Raw genomic sequence first — 23,053 nt, 5'->3', positions numbered from 1 at the left:
CCATCTGCGTAGAATATCTTTTTTCCTTCCCTTCATTTCGTCTGTGTGTGTCCTTACATCTTAGGGGAGTCTCTTGTAGGCCACACAGAGATGGCTCTGGTTTTCTTTCTTTTTTTTTTTTTTTTAAATCTGTTCAGCCACTCTGTCTTTTGATTGGAACGTGTAGTCCATTTACATTTAAAGTAATTGTTGATAGGTATGTATTTATTGCCATTTTGTTAATTGGCTTCTGACTGCTTTTTAATTCCACTCTGTTCCTTTCCTTTGCTCTCTCCCTTTTTGATTTGAGGACTCTCTTGGTAGTCTGCTTACACTCCTTAATCTTTCTCTTTTGTATGTCTACTATAGGTTTTTGCTTTGTGGTTACCCTGAGCTTCCATAGAACAACTTACATTTATAATAGCCTGTTTAAAGATGGTAACGACTTAATTTGGATGCACTCCAAAGCTCTACATATTTACTCTCCCTTCCTCCAACATTTTGATGTTGCTGTGTTCCTAGGATCTGGGGATGGAGAGCAGATGTACTTGAACTTAACCTTTGTATGCTTGAATCATCTCCTTTCTCACATAGTTTGGATACAACTTTTAAAAAGAAACAATAAATTATTGCTCAATATTATGAATTTTCTTTAGCAAAAATAAAAACTGTCTTAGGAAAATGTCCACTCATAGGAAGAGGCATCCAAATGATCAGCCCACGCCTTGATTTTTTTTTTTTTTTTTTTTTTTTTTTTTTTTTTGCTCTGACAAGCCTTGGCTCCTGCCCAAGTTGCACTCACAGACAATATCAAAGGAAAATTATGGTCTAAGACTGACCTAATAAAAACCAAGAGATTTTTATGTTTTTGGAACATTCCAGGTTTATAACATTTTACCTCTAGAAGGTCCTTTTTGCCAGTTTCCTTCAGTGAATTGTTTTAATCTTTGAACATCACCTCCTCTGCTTTTTTGTGTTACCATAGTGACATGGGCAGCTAAGTAGTCGTTTCAGAACTAGAAAAACCACTCCTAGGATTTGTGGCTTTGCCTGCTGATGTTACCTGCCCCAGTCATAATTGTGTCTGTATGCGAGTAACAGTAAAACCTTAACACTTCCAAGTGTTCCGGAGAGCGCCACAAACTAGGTCAGCAACACGGGGTTTATATTGCTTGTGATGTTTTGTGCAGTTGGGTGAGATAAACAAAAAGGGAAATGTTGTCATCGTGAAACATATTATAACTGAAAGTATTAATATATCTCTTTAGAACACAACTCATCAATCAGGGCTTTCCTTCTGCTATTTGGTGATAAAGGAATCATAATTTTTAGCTTAACTTTTCCTTGATTTTTGGTTCCCCTATGTGAAATATCAACTGATGTGAGATCCTTGTGTGAGATGCTGGACTAGTGAAATAATTTTACTTTAAAAAAATTTTAAGCATTTGCCGAGAGGCCCTGCTGCCTTTAATAAGTAAGGTAGGAGAATGCGTTGAGAAACAAATGTTTGGAACTATGATAAAAGTATTAATATAACCTTTTATTTGTAACATTGTTAGTTGGTCTGAAGTGGGATTTGGTGTATGTGTTATGACCGAATTCCTTGGCTGGACAGAACCAAGTAAAAAGAACATCTTTAGATTTCCCTTCCCTACTATTCAGTAAATGTGGAAGACTATCTGTTTTAGATGAATGGTGACTCTGAGCTGTCTAGTTGAGACCATCTCTTTTTCCAGAAGGACCATCAACTAGGCACAGAATTGGCCAAAATAAATGCAAAGGACTGCTAACAGCAATGCCGAGACTCAAGTGATGCAGGGAGGTCAGGGGCGAGTGGACCCATGGCCGAGGACATGATGGGGCTCCTTCGTGCTCTGTCATCCCATTCCAGAAAAAACTTGCCCACAGGGACAGGCAGCTGAAACCTTATGCTCTGGATGTCTCCAAATAAGCTCTTACTGAGTATGTGTGAAGTCATTTTCGTATTTTCTTTTCTTATTGGTCAAATGAATGTTTACAGTCAACTTGAGAGTATTGATGGAACTGTAAGAGTGTGCCTTTCCCCAAAGAAAGACAGATACATCCATGCTATCTTGTTTTAGCTTTCTCCTGATGTCTAGTGCTGAGGCTCATAGGAAAAAAGACGCTCAGTGAGAAAGGACAAAATCCAAGTTTGACTAGGCCATGATGACCCATTAAGCTCCTTGAGAACTGGAAGTGACCCTGTTCCCAGGGCTAGCACAGTGCCGGGCCCACAGGGAGCAGGCAGGAAGTGGGAGTGGAATGGGGAGTCCCCCAGCAGGGGAACGCCTGACTGGGCTGCATTTGGACAGAGAGTGCAAGTAAAAACTCCATCTCTAAGACTTAGAGAGACTGACAGATCCCTGGCAACATTCTCTTCTTCTTAGCCTTCTCCTACATTCCACCACGCTGCGAGCCAGACAAGGGTCAAAACGGCCCAGATGTTCGGTGGGAGTGTGCGGTGTGATGATGAGGTATATGTGAAGCCCACTATTGCTTCAGCTCAGACAAGGACGTGCCGTTCACTTAACACTAATGGACAAATGGGAGTACCACACAGTTGTTACAGGCCAATCTGGTTATAAAGACCCTCAGAGAGTTCTATAAGAAGTGACCCTCCTGATGAGTAAAACATATAATTGAGAGAAGAATTTTGGGTGTCCTGCTTTTCCAATGTGCATTTAAAAACAAAACCAAACACAACCCAAAAACTCTTTTTGCTTTTTTAAATGGAATTACTAATAATAGCTAATCAGCTCTGGGGCTATAAACACTAAAATATTTGGTTGAAAATGAATAGTGTTGGAACCCTGAACCTAATTTATTCAGAGGCACTCCATTTGAGCTCATCAAGTAACCAGAAAGATTGTGATAAACATCCGTTCTTCCACTTACAAACATTTTAAATATCAGTTCAGTGAAGAACGACTTCCTTTGGCCAGCTGGTGTGATGAACGGGCATTAAAAACTAACAGAAAATACAGAGAAAGGAGATTGCTTTCTTGATAATTTCTTTAAAACTATTTATGGAAAATTGAGAAGAAATGGACTGATATCTGGGGCAGAGTACACACGGTGCTTGCCAAATGAGCGGATGATGATGGGGGGCTCTATGGGTCCCTCCTTCACTCCTGCAGTGGAGATCAACAGACATTTTTGCCTCATCGTAAAAGGTCATGATTTCAGAAATCTCCCATTAGTCACAGAAGGCTACGTGTAAAACCTTCTGGTAGTTATTAAGAGCCTCCTGAGCCAACAGGGGATTGTTTCTTCATTTCAAGGAGTGTCACCCCCACGGTCCCAGAATGCTCCCAGATGATGCAGCTGTAATTTGAATCTGCTTGTCCTGAGGAGATGAGCTACACATCCGGGTCTTTAAAAACATACCAACGGTGCTTGTTCACCGAGCTGGTAAACAAGAATCTGGTCTGAAGACTTGGAGGTTTATCTGAACATCTACTGAGTGTTTACTATGATCAGGAATTGCTTCTGCTTCAGGTAGATCTCTAATTTTAGCAAGTGCCTCCCCAATTCCCCTGCGCACATACGGAAGCTGTTCCCTCCAGGTGCGGGTCTCCTATGCTGCCTTTGGTCTGACATTGAAATGGGACTCATTCATCAGATGACTTGGAGCCTCCATGGTTGTATTCACACTTAACGCGGAATGTCTATGTGGTCCTGCCAGGGGAAGGCTGCAGTGTTACCCTGAGACCACAGAGCTTATGTCTGCACCTATGGAAGACAGAAGTGCTTTAAGTGGCATAGTGTGTGTGTGTGTGTATCATTCTGTGGCCTTTTAAAACATGTTTGGAACCTCTTGAAGGAAGGCACACTGTTAAATATTTCTGCTACCTGGATTTTCCTGGGTAATTTTATGGAATATTTCAAGTTTCAGTAAATCAGAACAATAATAAATGCGTTTTCCCTTAGAAAAGAAAAAGTGCCTAGAGAGTCAGCCATAGATATATATAAAAATATATAGATATATTCCTTTTAGGAAAAGAACAGGGTGATTATACTCTAATAAAGCATCTTTCTCTGTAATTGGATTTCTCCTTTAAAAGGACTTTGTACAAAATGAACATTAGCCATGACACAATGTAGCCTTACCTGATCCGGGACAGACTTATGTGATCAGATAGATTTCTCTGACAAATGTATTTCATGAGTCAAGAGCACAGATTTACGTGTATAGTGTCTTTTAGTGGCCTCCATTTTAAAGAAGTTTCTTTGTTATACAAAAGAAATCTCTGTACCCTCTTAATCCATGCTTCCCATGTTTAGTGCCATGACATTTTCCATGGGAGACCATGGTTGAGAAGGCCACGGTGAGGGACTAACTCTTGAACAACCGTACTTTTCTCAACACATATATTAGTAGTTCTACTATCAACCTCCTACCAAAGCCTAGGGGCAAAAATAGGGAAAAATCCTCATTTCTGTCAGTTACCATTATCTTTGAGATGGTCTTCATGGTATCAAGGACTGAAGTGGTGAAAACACAAAAATGTACATTGTGTCATTATTATTATTCTACTTTTTAAAGCAGGATACAACTTGAGTTCTAGAAGGATGCTCATTTGACAGACCCTGGAGGGCTCTTATGCAAAGGCACACGGGTAGTTAGTGACAGCATCAGGCCCACCGCTGGAGTCCTCGGATCTGGAAGTATGCGCACCAACTCCTCTCCAGCAGCCTGAGCAGCCCCACCGCAGGTGAATGCCAGCATTTCTGACAAATCAAATGTTGAAGAAGTCACTGTTTTTAGTTTTTCTTCTGAAGGCTCAAGAAGGAACAACTGCCGGGCCCCCTCACCCCTCACCCGAAGTTGAGAAAATAAGTCTAGCTTTCTGCCAAAGTGTGCCAGAAGAAAAATCCAACGAATGGATATTTTAATCAGCTTTAAATTACTTTAGGAACTCAACACAAAACTTTACTTAGTATTAAATAAATAGCCAAATGCATTTTCCCAAATATTTTCAATCATGGGGGAAAAAGTAAGCTATCAATATTTTTGATTTCTAAAAGTCAAATTTACTAAATTAATAAATGCATGCCAGACAAAACCACAAAATTGCAACGGGAACCCAATAATAACATAACAGAAAATGTTCCGCATTATAGTTTTTTATTGGTGGATAATTTATTAAAGTAACAAATCTGAAAACACAGTTTGCTTTTGCTGGAAAGAAAAGACTATGTTAGCGAAGAACTAAGAGAAACCAGAAATGAAGCGTCTGAGAAAAGTTGGCGTATGTTCTAGTCTATGGCAACGCAGCAGCTGAGGGGGGCTGGTTCATCCATTCATGTGAGCGTTTACAGAAGCGTCAGAAACCAATGACATAGAACCCAAAAGCGAAGTCACGACAGATCGACTCTGCGAAACATGCTGAATTACAACCACAGACTACCTGGGACGGAGAGGCGGTGCAGGCTTGTTGTCTCCTTTGTGTGGGGTTCCCTTGCCAGAGAGAGGGCTAATCATGCAATAGCTTGAGTTTCTCTTAACATGATAAACACCCAGGGGCACTAGAACTGGAGTGCGTGTTCACTGTTTTACAAGGACAGCGGAGCAGTGCTATGGAAACAATGGAAAGTTCCTTCATTTTAACCTGGCTATCTGCCCGAACTTCTAACCAAGAAATGATGCAGCTATAAGAGCCAATTAAATTACTATAAAACATTCCTTCATCTGTAAAACATTTTTTTCCCCTGCGAACTAACATTTAAAATAAAATGTCTTCATTTTTGATAAGCAGCTCCACCACCAGTCTCTGGTATCTGATATCATTCAGGGCGGCCATGGCGTCCAGCTCTGGAGATCTCATCAGGGTCGGGCCGAACACAATGCCAAGGTTCTCGGCGTTCATAAGGTTCTCCTTCTCGTGGAGGGTCACTCTGGAAAACAGAAGCACAGGGGTGCGGCTTCGTGTAAGCCCGGGCATTCTGCAGAGTGCTCGAGCGCTACAACAAAAACCAGGCTCATGGTCAAGGCTCCGGCCCACTTACCAGCTCTTTGGCTACGCTCCTTGTATGTCCCCCTCTTCACCTCAAAGTAAATCATATCAATAAATTAAACTTCCAGTATCACTGAAGCTCCTGGCCAAGCTCACTGTTGGAATGTGCGGGGTGTTTGCCTGTAGTGGACGGGGGCGCTGGGTCGTCTCTATTAGTCCATCAGCCCTCCTTCCCTTGGCTGCCCGGTTCCCAGGATATTTACAGAGTATCCGGGGAAGGGGGTGGCGGAGGCAGAGAGTGGGCTGCGTTCAGGGAGACTGAGGGAGGCTGAGTGTCCGTGTTCGCTCTCCTGCTAGCTAGCAAAGGCCCGGACTAGGGCCGGAGACCCATTCCTTTGCGTTAGTGCTAAGGACTTAATTGCATACATATATGAAGCAAACTTGAATTTGCAAGTGAATTTGTAAGCATATTAAACACAAGTTTTAGCTCCTACTGCTTTTAAGGAGGGAAACTGTGTAAATGTTAAATGCGCCACCAGTTAAATATTCATTTTTGGGTAGCTCTTGCCGAGAGGCATACAAAATAGATGTCAAGTTCTGTCTTTTTTGTTTCTAATTGGCTTTATATTTTGAAATCCTAAAACCACTAAAACTCGATCCCATAATTTAAAACCATTTGCTTCAACTAGTAGAGAGTGAGAGTGACCGAGCACGGAAATGAAGTTACACCACCATCAAGCTACTTAAGACATTAAACCAGAAGTAGCCAGAGTATTTTATTTTCTATTCCTCTCTCTACCTCTTATTTTACTCCATTTTTTATAGCAGTTTTCAGTGTCGGAGACATTACGGAAATGAAGTTACACCACCATCAAGCTACTTAAGACATTAAACCAGAAGTAGCCAGAGTATTTTATTTTCTATTCCTCTCTCTACCTCTTATTTTACTCCATTTTTTATAGCAGTTTTCAGTGTCGGAGACATTACGGCAATAATCCTGTCACCCAGGGTGAAGTGCCTGTTTGGGAGCAAGAAGTAAGGAAAGCGAGACTTCTGGAGAGTTGCTTTGCTCTTTCTTATGCTAATGCTCCTGCCGGGACAGCTACCACCTTTCCTCTTCCCACCAGAACCGGACACCGGGCGCTCTCACATATCTGCACCCACAGACCCGAACGGCCAGCGTGGCCACATCCAGCCTGTGCCCGGCACTGGTGTGCACTGTTTAGCCTTCCTCCTCCGCTTGTGTGTGTCTGTAGTTACTCCCTCAGTGATCTGTCCTTTCTTAGATCTTTGGTCTCATCTCATTATTAACACTGGGCTGCAGCACAAGGAACAACCTCCGGCCTGTGACTTGCCTCTTGAGATGCGCCATGAGGTACCGCAGGGTCTCGCAGTGGGCGGGGGGCAGCAGCCTCAGGGCCTCGTGCAGCGCTTCTAACTGCTCGTCCGGATCCATAATTTCTAAAACAGCAAGTCAAACACCAAGGAGAAGAACTTTAACACCTTGTATAAATGCTTCACTGAATTCTGTTCTTGCAGTGAACACCTAGGACTGGTCCAAAATGCTTTTTTGCAGATCCTTGCCACCCCCCACCCCCAAGCTGTGGAAAGTATTTTAAGGTCCAAGTCTCCAGTTTCTGTGAGACTTGGTTTTGGCGCAGCGATACCATTTACTTAGACTTTGGGGGACAGCCCCCACTTGCTTCACTTGAGCGCCTGAGGCTGGTCACTGGGGACCTTGGACACTGGGTAGATCGGCTGTCACCCCAAAGAGTTCAGACACATGTATGCACAGAGTAAAAACTGAGACATTCAAATGAGATCATCTTACAACATTACAGACATACTGAAGGGAGGTTAATTCCTTCCAGGTCTTCTGAACATCCCAGTTCTGCCATGGTAACCCCTGCCAGAGGCTTCATTGATATTCATGCTATTTTCTTTGTAAACCAAGAGAGGAATCACCCAGTATTTACTTCCTTAGTTGTTGTTTTTTTTTTTAATTTTTTAAAAAAGATTTTATTTATTATTTATTTGACAGAGATCACAAGTAGGCAGAGAGGCAGGCAGAGAGAGAGGAGGAAGCTCCCCCGATGTGGGGCTCGATCCCAGGATCCTGGGATCAAGACTTGAGCCGAAGGCAGAGGCTTAACCCACTGAGCCACTCAGGCGCCCCTACTTCCTTGGTTTTAATTTACTTTTTGTTATATAAAAAAGTCAAATCTATCCTCAGAGCACAAAAATATTCTACTACGTAGGACAACCGGAGACTATAATGAGCCAGTGAAGGCAATTCTAAACATTGGGAGTGACAGCAGGGTCCCTGAAATAAATGTGGCTCTTCCGAAGGTAGAAACTTCAAAGGGAACCATCTTCATTTGGACATTTTCGTTTTGTGTTGGCCAAAACCCCAGCATGTTCCTTTGAGGTCACAGATTGCATTTAGTTCATCAGTTATTCCCATAATCAGAAGCAGCAGACGTCTGTGGAATGCTGTGCTCTCAGAGCACCCTAGCACATTCCTGCTTCTCCTCAGATGTCACGAAGATAGGGGGCCTTTGAATGTCGGGGCGCAGAGCAGGTGCAAGGGGACCTCAAAGTGCTGAGTCTGAATCAGGAGAGCAGCCTTGAAATACTAGAAGGCCATAGCTGATCACAATGTATCATTCAAGACACAAGACTAAGAACCCTGATTTTCTAACGTCTAAGACAAACCGACTCCATGGCCATGCATCAGTCAGGGTAAAGCTGACATAAAAATGAATGTGAGCTTTCCTAGCATTGGCAGTGCAGAGCTGATAAATGTCAGAATAGGAAAAGCGAAGCTTTTTAATTCAAAGAAACTTTAGGAGGGGCCGGGTGACTAAGTTGGTTAAGCGTCTGCCTTCGGCTCAGGTATTGGGATGGAGCCCAGAATCGGGCTCTCTGCCCAGCAGGGAGCCTGCTTCTCCCTCTCCTTCTTGCTCATGCTCTCTCTCACTATCTCTGTATCTCCGTAAAGAAAAAAGAAACTTCAGCCATTAGGATTTCTGCCCAAAGCTTACTCAGGGTTCCTGGTTCGTTTCTCAGTGATACAGGATGTATTATTTGCCATGATAACTGATACATGGTCTTTGAAACTTCGGGTCTTTAAAGAATGTCAGTTCATAACAGCAGTACCATTTCAGATACTGAAATTTAATCATTTAATTTCTAGAATTAAGAAAACTCCATTTACTATAGAAAACTATTACTTTGTCTTATAATTTTTGCCATGGGGCTAATTAATTTGAAACTATATTGTTTTGGAAATTGAAAAAAAGAGTAACATAGTTTCCTTCTAATTTTCATATTTAATCTTTGCAGAGAGAATCTTGAGATGGTGTGAAATTAGGGATGGTGTTGGTGGGCTAGCAAGTAAAATTCCCTGCTCACAGAGAGCTGCTTCTCTCTCTCAGAGGGTGACTGACAATCCACAGTGAACATGGACTTCCAGTCTGTACTATATTAGAATGAGGCCAGTGCTTCGGGAAAGAACAGCAGGGTAAGAACCACTGCAAGTGCGAGGGGGAAGGGCTTCCAGGCAAAGGAGCAGCTGTGTCAGGATGCTGAAGGGCGAGAGGCCTGTGACATCTGAGGACACGTGAGAAGCTAGAGGTGGCTGTGCTGGAGTGAGCAAGAGGGGGATGGAAAGAGGTCAAAAAGAAAACAGGACACTGTTGTGTCAGGTGCTGTAGGCTATTCCAGGGACTGTAGGCTATTCTAGAGAGAAAAGGGAAGGTGCTGAACAAGGACATGATGTGACAGATGTTGCTCACAGTATCTCTCCTCTGTCTCCCATGTGGGAGACAGACTATGGAAAGGCCAAAGTAGAAACAGACTATTCTAGTAACTATTACAAAAATCCAGGTGAGGAGGGCGCCTGGACAGTGCAGTTGGTTAAGCATCTGACTCTTGGTTTCAGTTCAGGTCATAATCTCAGGGTCGTGGAATTGAGCCCCGCAATGGGTTCTGTGCTTAGCGGGAAGTCTGCTTAACATTCTCTCCCTCTCCCTCTGCCCCTCCCTCCAGGCTAGTATATGCTCTTTTGCTCTCTCTCAAATACATAAATCTTAAAAAAAAAAAAAAGACCAGGTGAGGAATGACTCTAGCTTAGACCAGATGGTGGCAGTGACGGTGATGAGAAGTTGCTGGATTCTGGGTATATTTTAAAGGTAGAGTCCATGGGATTTCCTGATAAGGGATGTATGAGAAGAATCAAGAATGAGCTAAGTTTTGGCCATAGGTGACTGGGAGGATGGAGCCTCCATAAAGGTTATGGGTGGAAGAGGTTTCGTGGGAAAGACCAGGGTTCTACTCACGATGTCTATCAGACCTCCAAATGATCTCGCGGACGCTGGTGAATCTGGAGCTCGGGGTGAGGCCAGACTGGAGAGAGCAATTTGGGGGCATATGATAAACTACATTTGAATATTCTGACATCAAATTGACAGACTCTTCCCTGGAATTAATTTTTCTCTATTTTTTTTTCTACTTAAAGGACTAGTAACCATATTCTTTTTAGAGAACAGAAATCTTTTGTCCTAAGAAGACCATGGCATAATTTAAGCAAAGATAAAATGGAATGTATTTAGAGATGAACAACCACCATCAGTTGTTTCAAGTATGTGAAAGGCTTGTATGCAGAAGAGGGGGATGTTAGGACCATTGCCAATGGGAGGGAGTTGAAGGCAGGTGGCTCTCTGCTGTGCACAATAGGGCCTTCTGACGGTTAAGTCTGTCCACTGGCAGCTGTCTGCTGAGAGAAGCGGCGATCCTGCTATTACCGGGTATTTAAAAAAGAATGTGTCATAGAAGGAAGTCTTGTTAACATGACCCTTTAGAAGATCTAAGAACTCTAAGAATCTGTGGTTCTCAATATAAAATTATGCTTACGCATTCAACAAGTATTTATTAAGCACCTATTATGTAAGTGAGGGACTCCTGCAGGGGCTGTGGGACAATAAACATGAGCAAGAGAACTTCCGCTTGTAAAGGGGGCAGTCTAACAAGGAAGGCAAGATATGAAGGCAACTTTTCAGCGTGAAGGAAGGAGGCCATAACAGAGGTCCACGTGAAGTATGACAGGGAGACGGAGGAGAAAGATGGCTCGGGGGCTGAGCGGAACAGAGGAGAGAAAGAGATGGCATCTGAGGGAGGTCTGGAAGGATGTGGAAATGTGAACATGGTGGGGGCAGGAAATAAGCACCTGAACCTATATCAACATCTAGTTAAAAGTTCTTTTTAAGGTATGTGCTGCCAACTCAAAGAGAGAAATAGAAATTCAAATAGAAGAAGAAAAAAGACTTAAGGTTAAGGAGTGACTCAGTGGCAGAGTTGAGGGAAAAACTTGCAAGTTCTCATCCCAGGCTTCAGGACATTCTAAGTTGTTTGGGACGAAGAACCCCGGGTTTTATTTCTGACTTTATTTGACTCACTCAGGATTACACACTGAATCACATTTTCTAAAATCATCTGGGAGCACAGCTCTTAGAGTCCTTGGCCAGAGAAAGATTTCCACATTCAGTCCCAGCAGCACCGTTGTCCTTGTGGTCAGAAGCGCCCGAGTGCGGGCTTACAGAGCATGCCTTCAAGAGGCACCTGCCTTCCAGGCCTCTGCACCTGGTGGTGGGGTGGGAGGGCAGCGATTTCTTCCCTGGAGGGGAAGGGGAGGCAGTGAGGAAAAAGGTAGTCTGAGACTTCCAGGTGGTTCCATGGCACTTGCCAAGGGATTACGAAGACCTTTAAGCCCTTTGATGAGACGCCCTGGCCCCCACCACCTGTGTGTCCCTCTTCATTTCCTGTAGCCACTCCCCCGAAGCTCCCAAGCGGTGCATGTCTGCGGGAGGCAGCAGAGCTCAGATGGCTTTGGCAGGAGAAAGCTTTAATGTGAACTTGGAGTTTCTGTTGGCAAGAAATGCTAATAAATGCCAGAGAAACCCGAGCCTTCAAGAAGAATCCCCCCCCCCCCCCCCCCGTTTCCTAGGGGCTGAGTGAGAAAAAGGTTCAAGATCTTGTCCCTGCATCAGGAAGGGTGGGCCAGCCCTGACCATCTTTGGGAGGACTTTCTGCCTTTCGGTCTTCCTCCTGTGGGTAAGTCTTCTGCTGCTCCAGGGAGCCAGGCAGTGGGCTGCGTGGAGAGAGAGGGGCTCAGACATTAGACACATGTGAGTCAGAATGCCAGGGCCTCTTCTCCACCAAAAGGACCTTGGACAATTTACTCACACCCTATAATATCCCCTTCCTAAAATGCTATCCTTGGTGGAGCGCCTGTCTGCCTCGGTTGGAAGGACATGCAACTCTTGATCTCAGGGTCATGAGTTTGAGCCCCATGTTGGGTGTAGAGGTTACTAAACTAAACTAAAACTAAACTAAAATGAAAAAAAAAAAAGAAAAAACAACTAAAATGAAATTGTGGCTATAAAGTGCCTAACATGATTTCTGTACCTAGTATATGCTGTACAAATCTTAGCTTCTCTTGTCTCCCTTCTGTGCCTGTAAAGATAAGAGAAAGGCTGCATCTATGTGTCCAAAGATGAAAGCGATGCCACTGCTAGAAGAGACGCAGACAAGGACACCATATTCCATAGACAATAGATTAATTTCAAACACATAAAATAAACACTGATATCGTATTTAAGTATTAAGCCATGGTTTTGGTGTCAGGGAAATCACACCTCAAAATAGCTGAACTTATGAGAAGGAATCTGCCTTGAGTTAGGACGTTTTTATCCTGTGATAGGCTCTGAACAGCTCTCTGAGGTACAAGGGGGGGTTCACTGACAGGAGACGGAAGGCCTGTTCCAGATACAAACCCTGAACGCTGACAGATCGTTTGGAAGGTTAACCGAGGCAGCTGAGGTAGGCGTTGCGGGATGAAGGTGGAACAGTGTGGGAGTGTGAGAGGCAAAGACCTTGAACCCCATTAAGGAAGGCTTGGATTTTTCTTCTGCATCAATGATGTGGTTGTGTCGAGTTCAGAACCTGGGTCTGAAGAACGCTCTGTCCCCTGCTAATGGGGAGCCTTTGGCTTTGGCGCAGAAGCCAACATTCAGTTTTACCTCAAAGTGACACTGGGGACAGGAACACTGCCCCCTTGGGCCCTCAGTGTTGTCCTGGGGATCAGGGCAGACTGTGGACTGAGCAGCCCTTCGTGATGGAAGTGTCAAGTGCTGCCCATGTTCATGGCCATAAGGCTTCTCTGGGGTGGAAACGTCTGGGCCACAAAACAAGAACCCAGAAGCTCCTGCAGACAATTTTCATGATCAGCACCAAATCCATCCCAAAATAAGAGGAGTTAAACTCCCATGGAAGTGACCTAGAGGCTTTCAGGTTCCTAACATGGACATTTGTACAAATCAGTCTAATTCTTCTGGATGTTCTCTACATGAGAGCTGGGCTGACCCGCAAGAAATCAGGGCTCCAGGGAGCTAACCACAGAAATTCTCAACAAAAGCACTGAAGGGGAAACTAAAAATGAGAACAAAGCAAGTCTGTACTTCAAGAAATTTCCAAGTCAAAAAGCAAATCAGTGTTACTAAGAAAGTGATGTTATTATTTAAAGATCAAGACAACATATGGTTTTTAAGAGAGAAAAGAAAATGACAGAAATAGCTTATCTTTTCTATAAAATGGCAATGCCAACACTTAAAATCTGTTAAAAATTCCCTTCTTTAAAAAAATGTACTGTGAATTACAGGTATGAGTTTTGCACCATAAATATAATTTGGCATATGAGGCTTTGCTTTTTCTCATTTGCATTTCAACTAGAACTTAAAAAAAAAAAAAAGAAACACTTCTTGATCTAAAACCGTGTTCCTTAAAGTATGATCTACGGACCAGTGCCAGTTCACAAACTGTCTGTTAATGGTTTGTCACAGGATAAGGACAGACATTGAAAGTAAGAATTTAGAAACTTTTATGGGATCTGATCGAGCAACTTTTATGCCTAGCTGAATCTAGTAACAAAATAGTTTGGTCCTGTTTTTCAATTTTATTTTTCTAGTTATTCATTTTTACTTTGTGGAAGTGTTGGTCCTTACCTAAGGAAGACTGGGTTAAGCCTTACTTTGGAAAATGAGGGTTAGCCCATGACAAAGAAGCTTCTGACGGCAGAAGTCATAAATAACCGATGTTAGAGAGGAGATCAAAATTCTTGTGAGTATATTAGCCGTGGAGAAAGGCGAGGGGGAAATACTTAGTACGCATTCAAGAAACTCAGGAAAAACCAGAGAAATGATTACCAGGAGGAGGCAGTCTGGGGGGGTCATTCGGAATGCGTGGCTTCATACTTACTGGCGGACTCGATAAACTTCGGGTAGGCGTCGTACGTGATGAGTGGGATTGGGAGATCCCTGAAGTAAAGTTTTAGCGCGCCAGTGATGATGTTGATGTCTTCATACATGTTCACAGAAATATCTGCCTTCTCCCCATCTGGGAAGGAGGTTAAAAAAATAAGAGTAAGTGTCTGAATGCAGAGCACTGTTTTCATAACATGTTTTTGGGTACAGTCTTTAGAGATTGGCAGTGCGTCAGTTTTTAGTATCAAATTCTGTGTGCCGATGTATATAAATGATCAATTTTCTGTGGAAAGCGAAATCATTTTTTTTAAATTTTCTATTCTGAAGTTACTTATTTTTCCAGGCTTAAAGAGGGGGGAGTACAAGAGGACAGAGGTCAACAGCAATATTTGTAAATTCCAGGAGTACTTGAGAATTCCTAGGGGAATGAGTGGGATTGCTTTCTCTTTCTTTTTTAAATAAACCTAGAGAATGTGAAAAATAACAAGAAAGTCACTCCTAACTTACAAAAGGCCACTTCTGACTCACCCCAGGCTCTGATACATGACCATGACACGTTGGGATGCTGTCTACACCTTGGGGGTAGGCAGATAGCAAGAAGCACGAGAGTAAAATGAAACAAAACTTTAGAATGTTGAAATAACAAGAAAAGAAGTTATACAATAGAGGAGTAATTCAGAGGAGCTGGGCCTTAAGACTCTCGAGGGAAGCTGGCCTTCTTTTACTCCCCTGCATTTTGTCACTGGTTAAAATACCTGAATTTTCATCTACAAAACATTCAATTAGTGCCTACTCTGAGCTGACCTTATCCTAGGTTTCTTTTATTCCATTTGGCTTGCAAATGATTTCGGCTGATTAAAAAGCAGCCTGTTGGGGCGCCCGGGTAGCTCAGTGGGTTAAAGTCTCTGCCTTCGGCTCAGGTCATGATCCCAGGGTCCTGGGATCGAGCCCCGCATCAGGCTCTTTGCTCAGCAGGGAGCCTGCTTCCTCCTCTCTCTCTCTGCCTGCCTCTCTGCCTACTTGTGATCTCTCTCTGTCAAATAAATAAATAAAATCTTAAAAAAAAAAAAAAGCAGCCTGTTCCCTACCCTCATACTAGAATGGCTAAAATCCAGAACGCTGACAATGAATGCTGGGAGGACCAGGAGCCACAGAACTGTACATTGCTGCTGGTGGGAACACAAAAGGTACAGCCACTTGGGGGTAGGTGGTTTCCTAAACATACTCTCACCATATAATCCAGCAATCACATTCCAGGGTATTTACCCAGAAGAGCTGAAAACTACTTATGTCTACACAAAACTGTGCTCACAAATATTTATAGCCACTCTCATTCATAATTGCCAAAAAACTGGAAGCAATTGAGATGTCCTTCAATAGGCGAATAAACTGATATATCTAGACAAAGAATGTTATTGAGCAACAGCAAGAAAAGAGCTATCAAGCCATGAAAAGCAATGGGAGAACTTTAAATGCATACCGCTAAGTAAAGGAAATCAGTTGAAAAAGGCTACATACTCCATGATTCCGGCTATATACATTCTGGGAAAGGCTTAACTGTGGAGTCAGTAGAAAGAACTGTGGTTGTCAAGGGTGCAGGGGTAGAAGGGGAAGGAAGAACAGGTAAAGTACAGATGATTTTCATGGTAGTGAAAGTTCTATGTGCCACTTAATGTGGATATATGACATTATGCATTTGCCAAACCCACAGAACTCTGTAACATAGAGTGAATTTCGATGTGAGCTACTCACTTTGGTTATTAAGAACGTACCCATGTTGGTTCATCAATTGTAACAAATGTACTATACTAATGCAAGGTGTTAACAATGGGAAACTGGGTTGGGGGGAGCATGAGAGGAGAGGTTAGATGGGAAATCTTTGTGAAATTGTGTAAGCTAAAGCTACTGTCAACCTAGAACGGTAAACCTAAAACTACTACTACTTTTTCTTTAAAGAAACCTCTTTTAAATGCAAAAGGCCATGGCATGTCATACATTCACATTGAAGTGTGAATTAGATCACTGGTATGTGTCATTCACACTTGGGTTGTGGTGGTCCAAATTGGGATAGACCACTTTCTGGGAGGAGAAAGCAATGTAGAATGCTTCCCTGGGGAACCCTGGGCAAGGGGGCAGGTGCGAGAGGCCCAAAGATATGGAAAAGGAGATGGGAGGGCACAAATGGTAGGCAGAAAAACTGCAAAGGTAAGTATCACCTCTATTGACATTTTTATTCAGGGAAAGTGAAAGAAAACTGGTATTCTCTCCTGCCACATAGTTCCTGCTTCTGCCTTCTATTAGTTATTTTTCTATGAGAATCCACATATCAAATATCCTGTCTCATTATGGGTTACACATCCAATTTTTGGTTTGGAAAATAAAATTACCAACCTTATAGCTCAGTTTTATGACAAGTTAAATCAAATCGAATTTAGACATGGATCTGAGAACCCTTCTACCATTCAGCTAATTCTTTCTACAGTGAGATACTGCAGTCATTGCACCTTCATCCACTCTCCTCTCACTTCTTCTCTCTAAGCCACAGCACTTTTCAGGGCCTTGACAAGGGCAGCCTCAGGGCTTTTGCACAGACTCTTCTCTTGCCAGCGTCTTTACATATTATGTGGTTAACCTCTGTTCTTCTCTGGAAAAGCCTCTTCTGATCTCCAGCATTCCTCCAACCACAACAAACTACGTTATATTCCAAAGTTATTAATATTTTCCTTTATGGCATAAATTCAAATAAAATCAGTAACGATTCTGTAGTAGGGGCATCTAAGTCATTAGACTGAGTCTCCACCCAGTCAAATATGGTGATGGGATACATGGACGACAGGCGGTTTGATGAGCCAACTCCAGCCTGGGAAATCTGAGATCTGCAATGACTTAGATTCTCCCAACCACCCTGCCCTATCTTCTCCATGATTTCTGGTAAATTTAACTGTTCTGTGTATATTTTTATGAACAGGGACCAGCCTTGGGTGCTCAGGTACTGGTAATATAGTTACATTTTATACAGTTTCTTCCTCACCTTGAAGTGTAACACTTTAATATACTAATAAAAAGTAGAATTTTAAACTTTTAATTTGGAATAATAATCAACGACTTAGACAATAATATAAATATAAATAATTAATATAAAGAATAACAAAAACTGTGCCTTCTTGGCAGAGGGCATTGTTGTCCTAAGTTAATGAACGTGCTGAAGAACATACCTCTGTCAAAAGCCATCTTGACATCTTCAATTAAGTCACTAAATCCTGATACTCGATATAGTCCTTCAGAATTAAGACCTGTAAAAATAAAGCAAGGGAGCTAATTAGTTTCTTTGGAATTATGCCTTTTCTCCAAATTTTAATTTCTTCCCATACTTCAGGCTGGGGAAGTAATGTGCATGAAAGAATGATTAAATACACTTGTTTAGAAACCTCTTCACATTTTCTCCTAAAATAAAACCACTGCACTCATAGTTTTTAAACACTGACCTACTGTTACCTGAGTATTTGTAATTTGGCTCACCACTGAGTCTAATTAAATCAAATATGTTGAGTCTTAAGGGAAATAATTCATCACCCCAATTATACCATAATTCTTTACATAACCGAAGATTAAGATAACCATGTTAATAGGCCCATACCAGTGTTTCCCAAATGGGAAATAAGAATTGGGATGCAGCGTTCTTTTTGGCTTAGGTTAGTTTTAATAGAGCATTTACACCTTTGCTTCTTGGACCTAGAAAAATGTAAAAAGTGAAAAACAAATTGCTATCTACATGTCAACTTTTATAGACTAGAAGCATCATCATCCATAAAAATATTTAAGTTTATTTCCTGTAACTAGTTCAATGCACCTTAAAATCAAGCTAGTTCATTAGATGCTACATTAACTCATTTCAGGCTTTCAGATCATTGGACATCTGAAATCATTCCCCCCTAAACTTATAAAAGAAGACAACTGGATTATGCAATGAGGCACCCAGAAGGGCATGAGAACTTGCATTCATGGTGCATTACAACTGCTGAACCACACCGGAAATGCCTCACCTCTAGATTCAATTTCCCTGATGCACATGTCCACCACCATTGGTCGCTTGGTGATATGGGCTTTCACGAGTGTTGTAAGGTCACAACTGTACACCTTCTTGACATGTTTCAAGTCTGGCTTACAGTCATTTGGGACCATCTTGGAACACTGCTTATGAACATTCAAACCACAATCTAAAAGAAAAATACAGAAAGGAAAAATTCATCAATGTTTTGAGCAGAGTTTTGAGCATTCTGGAGTGTTTATTTTAGCAAAAGACAGTCCGTCCAGCTTCAGTGAGGCTTAAAAGGGGACTAGCTTCCAGCAGTTTCTGCAGAGTGTAAAAACATTCTTCCCATCTTTTCTCTTGGAAAATTTTGGTTTTAAGTCAGCAGATGATAATTCTAGCTCGTGCTTCATTTCTTACTTGCTGTGTGATCTCAGGAGAAATTCAACCCAGATGAAACAAAATTAGTGTTTAAATGTCTACAAAATATAATATTATGCCAAAGAGGCAACTTAAAATTGTCCATTTCTTCAAAGTGACATAAACATTATATTTGATGTGAGAAATAAGATTATACTTTAATATATTTGATATGAAGAGGAATTAGATCTCCGAAAGTAAAAGTATCCCAGGATCTTCTTAAAATCATGCCATTCATATTCATATCTCTTTGTAAGCCTTGATATATAGATATAGAAAACAATAAATTTAGCGGCTAAAAAGAGCCATAGTATTATTTACTATTAGCACTGGCTTACTGATGCCAAGCACTAGTCCAAATGCTTTACATTATTTCCTTTAAGCTCACAAAACTTTATAAAATACGTACTATTTTTCTTCTCATTTTATAAACCTGACGAAACCGAGCACATGTTAGTGATTTACCCAAAGTCATGCCCTGAGTTTGCAATGGAACTGAGATTTAAGCCTACAGATATTTCTAGGGTCCACGATTTTAACAACTATAACCATCGTGCCTCTCCTGAAGCTTGTCCTTTGCTTTGTAATTTTACTGAGTTGTAACTTCTAAGATGCCAGAACTCAAACATCTTCTAGTTAATGTCAGGAGATACTTCATTTTCAATAAGAGAGCAATGGAGTTTTAGAAGGGACAGAGAAGAATTCAAATATTTTGTTCTTCTAAAAGAACCATTACTGAATAATTTAACTAAAATAAATGTCATCTTTATGTTTCTAAAAACCTAACCCATTTGATGTTTTTCATAAGGACTTGATGTTGACCCCTTGTAAATCTGATTCAGAGATATCCAGGTCTTAATGAAACAATCTGAAAATCCTACAAGGCCACGGCCACTGCCTGTGGTCCCTGGGCAAGCTTTAGTTTTCTTGCTCTTTCAGCAAATGTTGGTGCTTATCATTCTAATAATGACTTGGTAAAGCTGCAGTCTAGTTCTATAGGGTGGCAACAATAAACAGAGATGAGGGACATTTGCCAAAATTTATAAACGGAATCATTCTTTCGTTAAATATGTAGACACTGCCAACTTGCAATGCATACGTAAGGCCTGTGTGACTCAAAGGGAGGAATTCCACTGTAGTGAGCACCTCCCATGTGCAAAGACAAGCTAGGTGCAGAGGGACACTGGGTCTTTGCATATGTGTGGAAGAGAACAGCACTGGAGAAGGCACAGCCAATACCAACAATGCCCAATGTTATCCTCACTAAAGAATAGCAGCTGCTTCTTTGAAGACAGAAATGGGCCTCCAGAGCACGGAGCTGGATCTGTATTACCAGAGGACATGGCTTGACAACATTCTGTAATACTTAGACAATGTCCAAGTGATTACATCACCCAGACCCCCAGTTCCTCTTTATATCTCTCTTAGTTACTGCTAAGATTTCTGATTCAATCCTAAGGCAAATCAATGGCAAATGTCCACTTAAAAGACCTTGTTTCCCCTGAATATTTTAATGTTTTCTATAACTTCTCTGAGTTAGAATTAGCTCTCTCATCTATTAGCTGTCCAATTCTGAGTGCCTTTCCTGCACCTCAGTTATGTAAAATAGGAATCATAAAAGTATTTATTATTTATCCATTATAAGTTCCTGTGAGACTTTAATATTAATATATGCAATTTCTTAGCCATAGTAGGTTAGAGGTGTTTACCAGGACTATGTTGTTGTCATTATTGAGAAGAATCTTTTGAGAGGCCTTTTCTACGCGGCAGCCCAGGGTCCGTTACATGGCATTGTCCCAGTCAGCTTACGGTGGGAAGCTAAGTGGGATTCTGGGACAGCTCTGTTCGTCCCATGTGAATGAGACAGGACGTGGATGCCTCGGGTTATAGCTGCTTCTTCCTCTTTACTGTTCTAATACATTTCATTTACAAAAAAGCGTCTCCAAATAAGTACTTCATTTTTCTTGGCTTTTACCAAATCTGAGGAGTTTTGAGCCACTCATTTTTCAAATATTTTTTCAGCCTCTCTCCTCTTCTGGGACTCCAAAAACGCAAATGAGAAATCTTTTACTATTCTGCTACAGGTCTCTGAGGCTGAGGTCACTTTTCAAAGTCTATTTTCTTTCTCTTGTTTGAGTTGGAGAAGTTCTATTGATCTGTATTCAGGTTCACCAGTTCGGTCCTCTGTCCCCTCCATTCTGCTATTGAGCCCATCTATCCGGTGAGTTTATTGTTAATGCAATTTTCAGTTATAAAATTTCCATTTATTATTTATTTATTTAAAAAATTTTTTAAAAAGAATTTATTTATTTATTTGACAGACAGAGGTCATAAGTAGGCAGAGAATCAGGCAGAGAGAGAGGAAGGGAAAAAGCAGGTTCCCTGCTGAGCTGAGAGCCTGAGCCTGAGAGAGCCTGAGATCATGACCTGAGCTGAAGGCAGAGGCTTTAACCCACTGGGCCACCTAGACGCCCCTCCATTTATTTTTCGTCTTCATTTTCTATTTCTTATATTTCATTTGTCTCCAGAGTGTTTCTAATTGCTTGCTGGAGCATTATCGTGGTGGCTGTTTTCCTGGTCTGATCATTCTAGTGCCTAGGTCGTTTCGGTACTGGCATCTGTTGATTCTTTTCTCATCTAAGTTGAGATTTTCCTGCTTCTCAGTATGAAGTTTAATTTTGAATTGAAGGCTGGATGTGTTTGAGTGTTACAAGAAGACTCTGGTTCCTACTGAACATTTCTCTTCGCAGAGTTAACCTGTTGAGATTCAGAATGCGTGTCCTGGCTTGCTTTTGTAGGCCAAGGTTCAAATACCTACCTAGTTTGCAAAGCCTTTGTAACATTACCGCAGTGCTATTTTGCCCACCCTACTTGTGCAGTACCCAAATAGCAGGACTGTATCCCACATTCTGGGGAGGGAGCCGGCCACATCCTAGTTAGTAGGGTGGGGATGGAAGCCAGGGTTTGCCCAGAAGCCTGGTTGAGAAGGAATGCTGTGCCATGTGGAACCACAGGGTACATGTGGAAGACAGGGTAATGTCCTGTTTCAGCTGCCTCATCACTGCAGGTCAGGGTGAAGACAGGGCTTCACCCACAGACTTGGGCTGAGAGGGTGCTGCTCCTACTTCGTGGCAGGACAGAAGTCCAGGTGTCACCCACAGGCTCAGCCAGGAGGGGCTACCGCTTCCTTCCTGCCAGGCAGTGATGAAATACAGGGCTCCACTCACTCCCAGGGGCGAGGTGCACCCTGGGGACTGCAGGGCAGGGCGAAACCGGGTTCTGCCCATAGACTACTGAGGGCGGCTGCCGCACTATGCCTTGTTCGCGATGCTCGCCTGGAGGACGGCAGGAAGGGCGGAAAGGGTTCGGCCGGCTACCCTTTCCCAGGGCTTTGGCTAGGAAGAGAAGGCTTTTCTTTGGATCATCTTTGGTCTGTGCTTATTGGCACTGCTGGGTTGTGGGCCTCTCCCATGCCCAGGCTGGGGATACACGGGAGGGAGGAAAAAAGCCAACCCCAACCACCAGGCAACTTGCTGCGGGGTTCCTGGGGTTGGCCTGCCCGCTTTTCTCCACTTTCAGAGTCTTCTCATAGCTGATGTATAGGTTTTGTACAGGGTCTTTTGTTATTAATATTGTGAGGAATAAAATGAAACCTATGTATTTATCTCGTCCAGAACCGGAAGAACTCGTCCATAGTATTTAAATGTATAAAAGTCAGCAAAGCTTCATAATTTCATATTAATGTTGATGTGCCTCATACTTGAAGTGTGTACAAAGAAGCAACAGATCCAGTTGGAAAGGGCTTTTGGTAACAGCCTATCCCATTGCCTTTACCTATAGAGGCAATAAAGCTCCAAGAGTCCAAATAACTTGTTCCAGCCGGAAAGTGGCAGAACTGAGCTGGAGCCTTGGCCTCTGGATTCCCAGCCTGTGCTCTTCCCACCGAGCGACGCCTGCTGCCCTTCACTAGCCGCGTATCATACACCCAAGAGTTGGTTTCCAGCCCCGAAGATGTATTGGCTAGTTTCAACCTCTTACTCGGTAATGTTTATTGTACCCATTGTTTGTTGTATATACTTGAGTTTAAAAGAGACATTGTTATATTTTACTGTTTTACATATATGTATGTATGTATGTATATGTGAGTGTATATACATATATATAAATGATTTGGCAAGGACTTTTTTATCAGTGTACTTTTAAGTTTTTATTTTAATTCCAGTTAAGACACAGTATCATATGAGTTCCAGGTGTACAATATAGTGATTCAGCATTTCCATACATGACCCTGGGCTCATCACAAGTGTCCTCCCTAATCCCCATCACCT

The 23,053-nt window shown here is 42.2% G+C and overlaps 1 protein-coding gene and 1 long non-coding RNA gene across 9 annotated transcripts in view; one reads left to right on the top strand and one right to left on the bottom strand.

Annotated features, from left to right (window-relative positions):
* Positions 1-23,053, top strand: part of LOC309843797 — a 63,000-nt gene that overhangs the window by 9,490 nt on the left and 30,457 nt on the right. The window contains exon 2 of the long non-coding RNA XR_014300341.1: positions 22,566-22,766. This is a non-coding gene — a long non-coding RNA (uncharacterized lncRNA). The remainder of the gene's footprint in view (positions 1-22,565; positions 22,767-23,053) is intronic.
* CHN1 (chimerin 1) overlaps positions 5,112-23,053 on the bottom strand; it is a 216,043-nt gene continuing 198,101 nt past the window's right edge. For all 8 annotated transcript variants that reach the window (XM_082689545.1, XM_082689547.1, XM_082689546.1 and 5 more), the window contains 5 exons: positions 18,319-18,492; positions 17,491-17,568; positions 14,271-14,408; positions 7,313-7,418; positions 5,112-5,898 (listed from right to left, as the gene is read on the bottom strand). In XM_082689545.1, coding sequence (XP_082545671.1) covers positions 5,727-5,898; positions 7,313-7,418; positions 14,271-14,408; positions 17,491-17,568; positions 18,319-18,492 — 668 coding nt within the window. In that variant the 3' untranslated portion in view covers positions 5,112-5,726. The remainder of the gene's footprint in view (positions 5,899-7,312; positions 7,419-14,270; positions 14,409-17,490; positions 17,569-18,318; positions 18,493-23,053) is intronic.

Source organism: Mustela nivalis (genome assembly GCF_964662115.1).
Source record: "Mustela nivalis genome assembly, chromosome: 11".
Taxonomy (NCBI): domain Eukaryota; kingdom Metazoa; phylum Chordata; class Mammalia; order Carnivora; family Mustelidae; genus Mustela; species Mustela nivalis.
The sequence above is the reverse complement of the archived record's forward strand: the minus strand, read 5'-3'. Positions and strand labels throughout refer to the sequence as shown.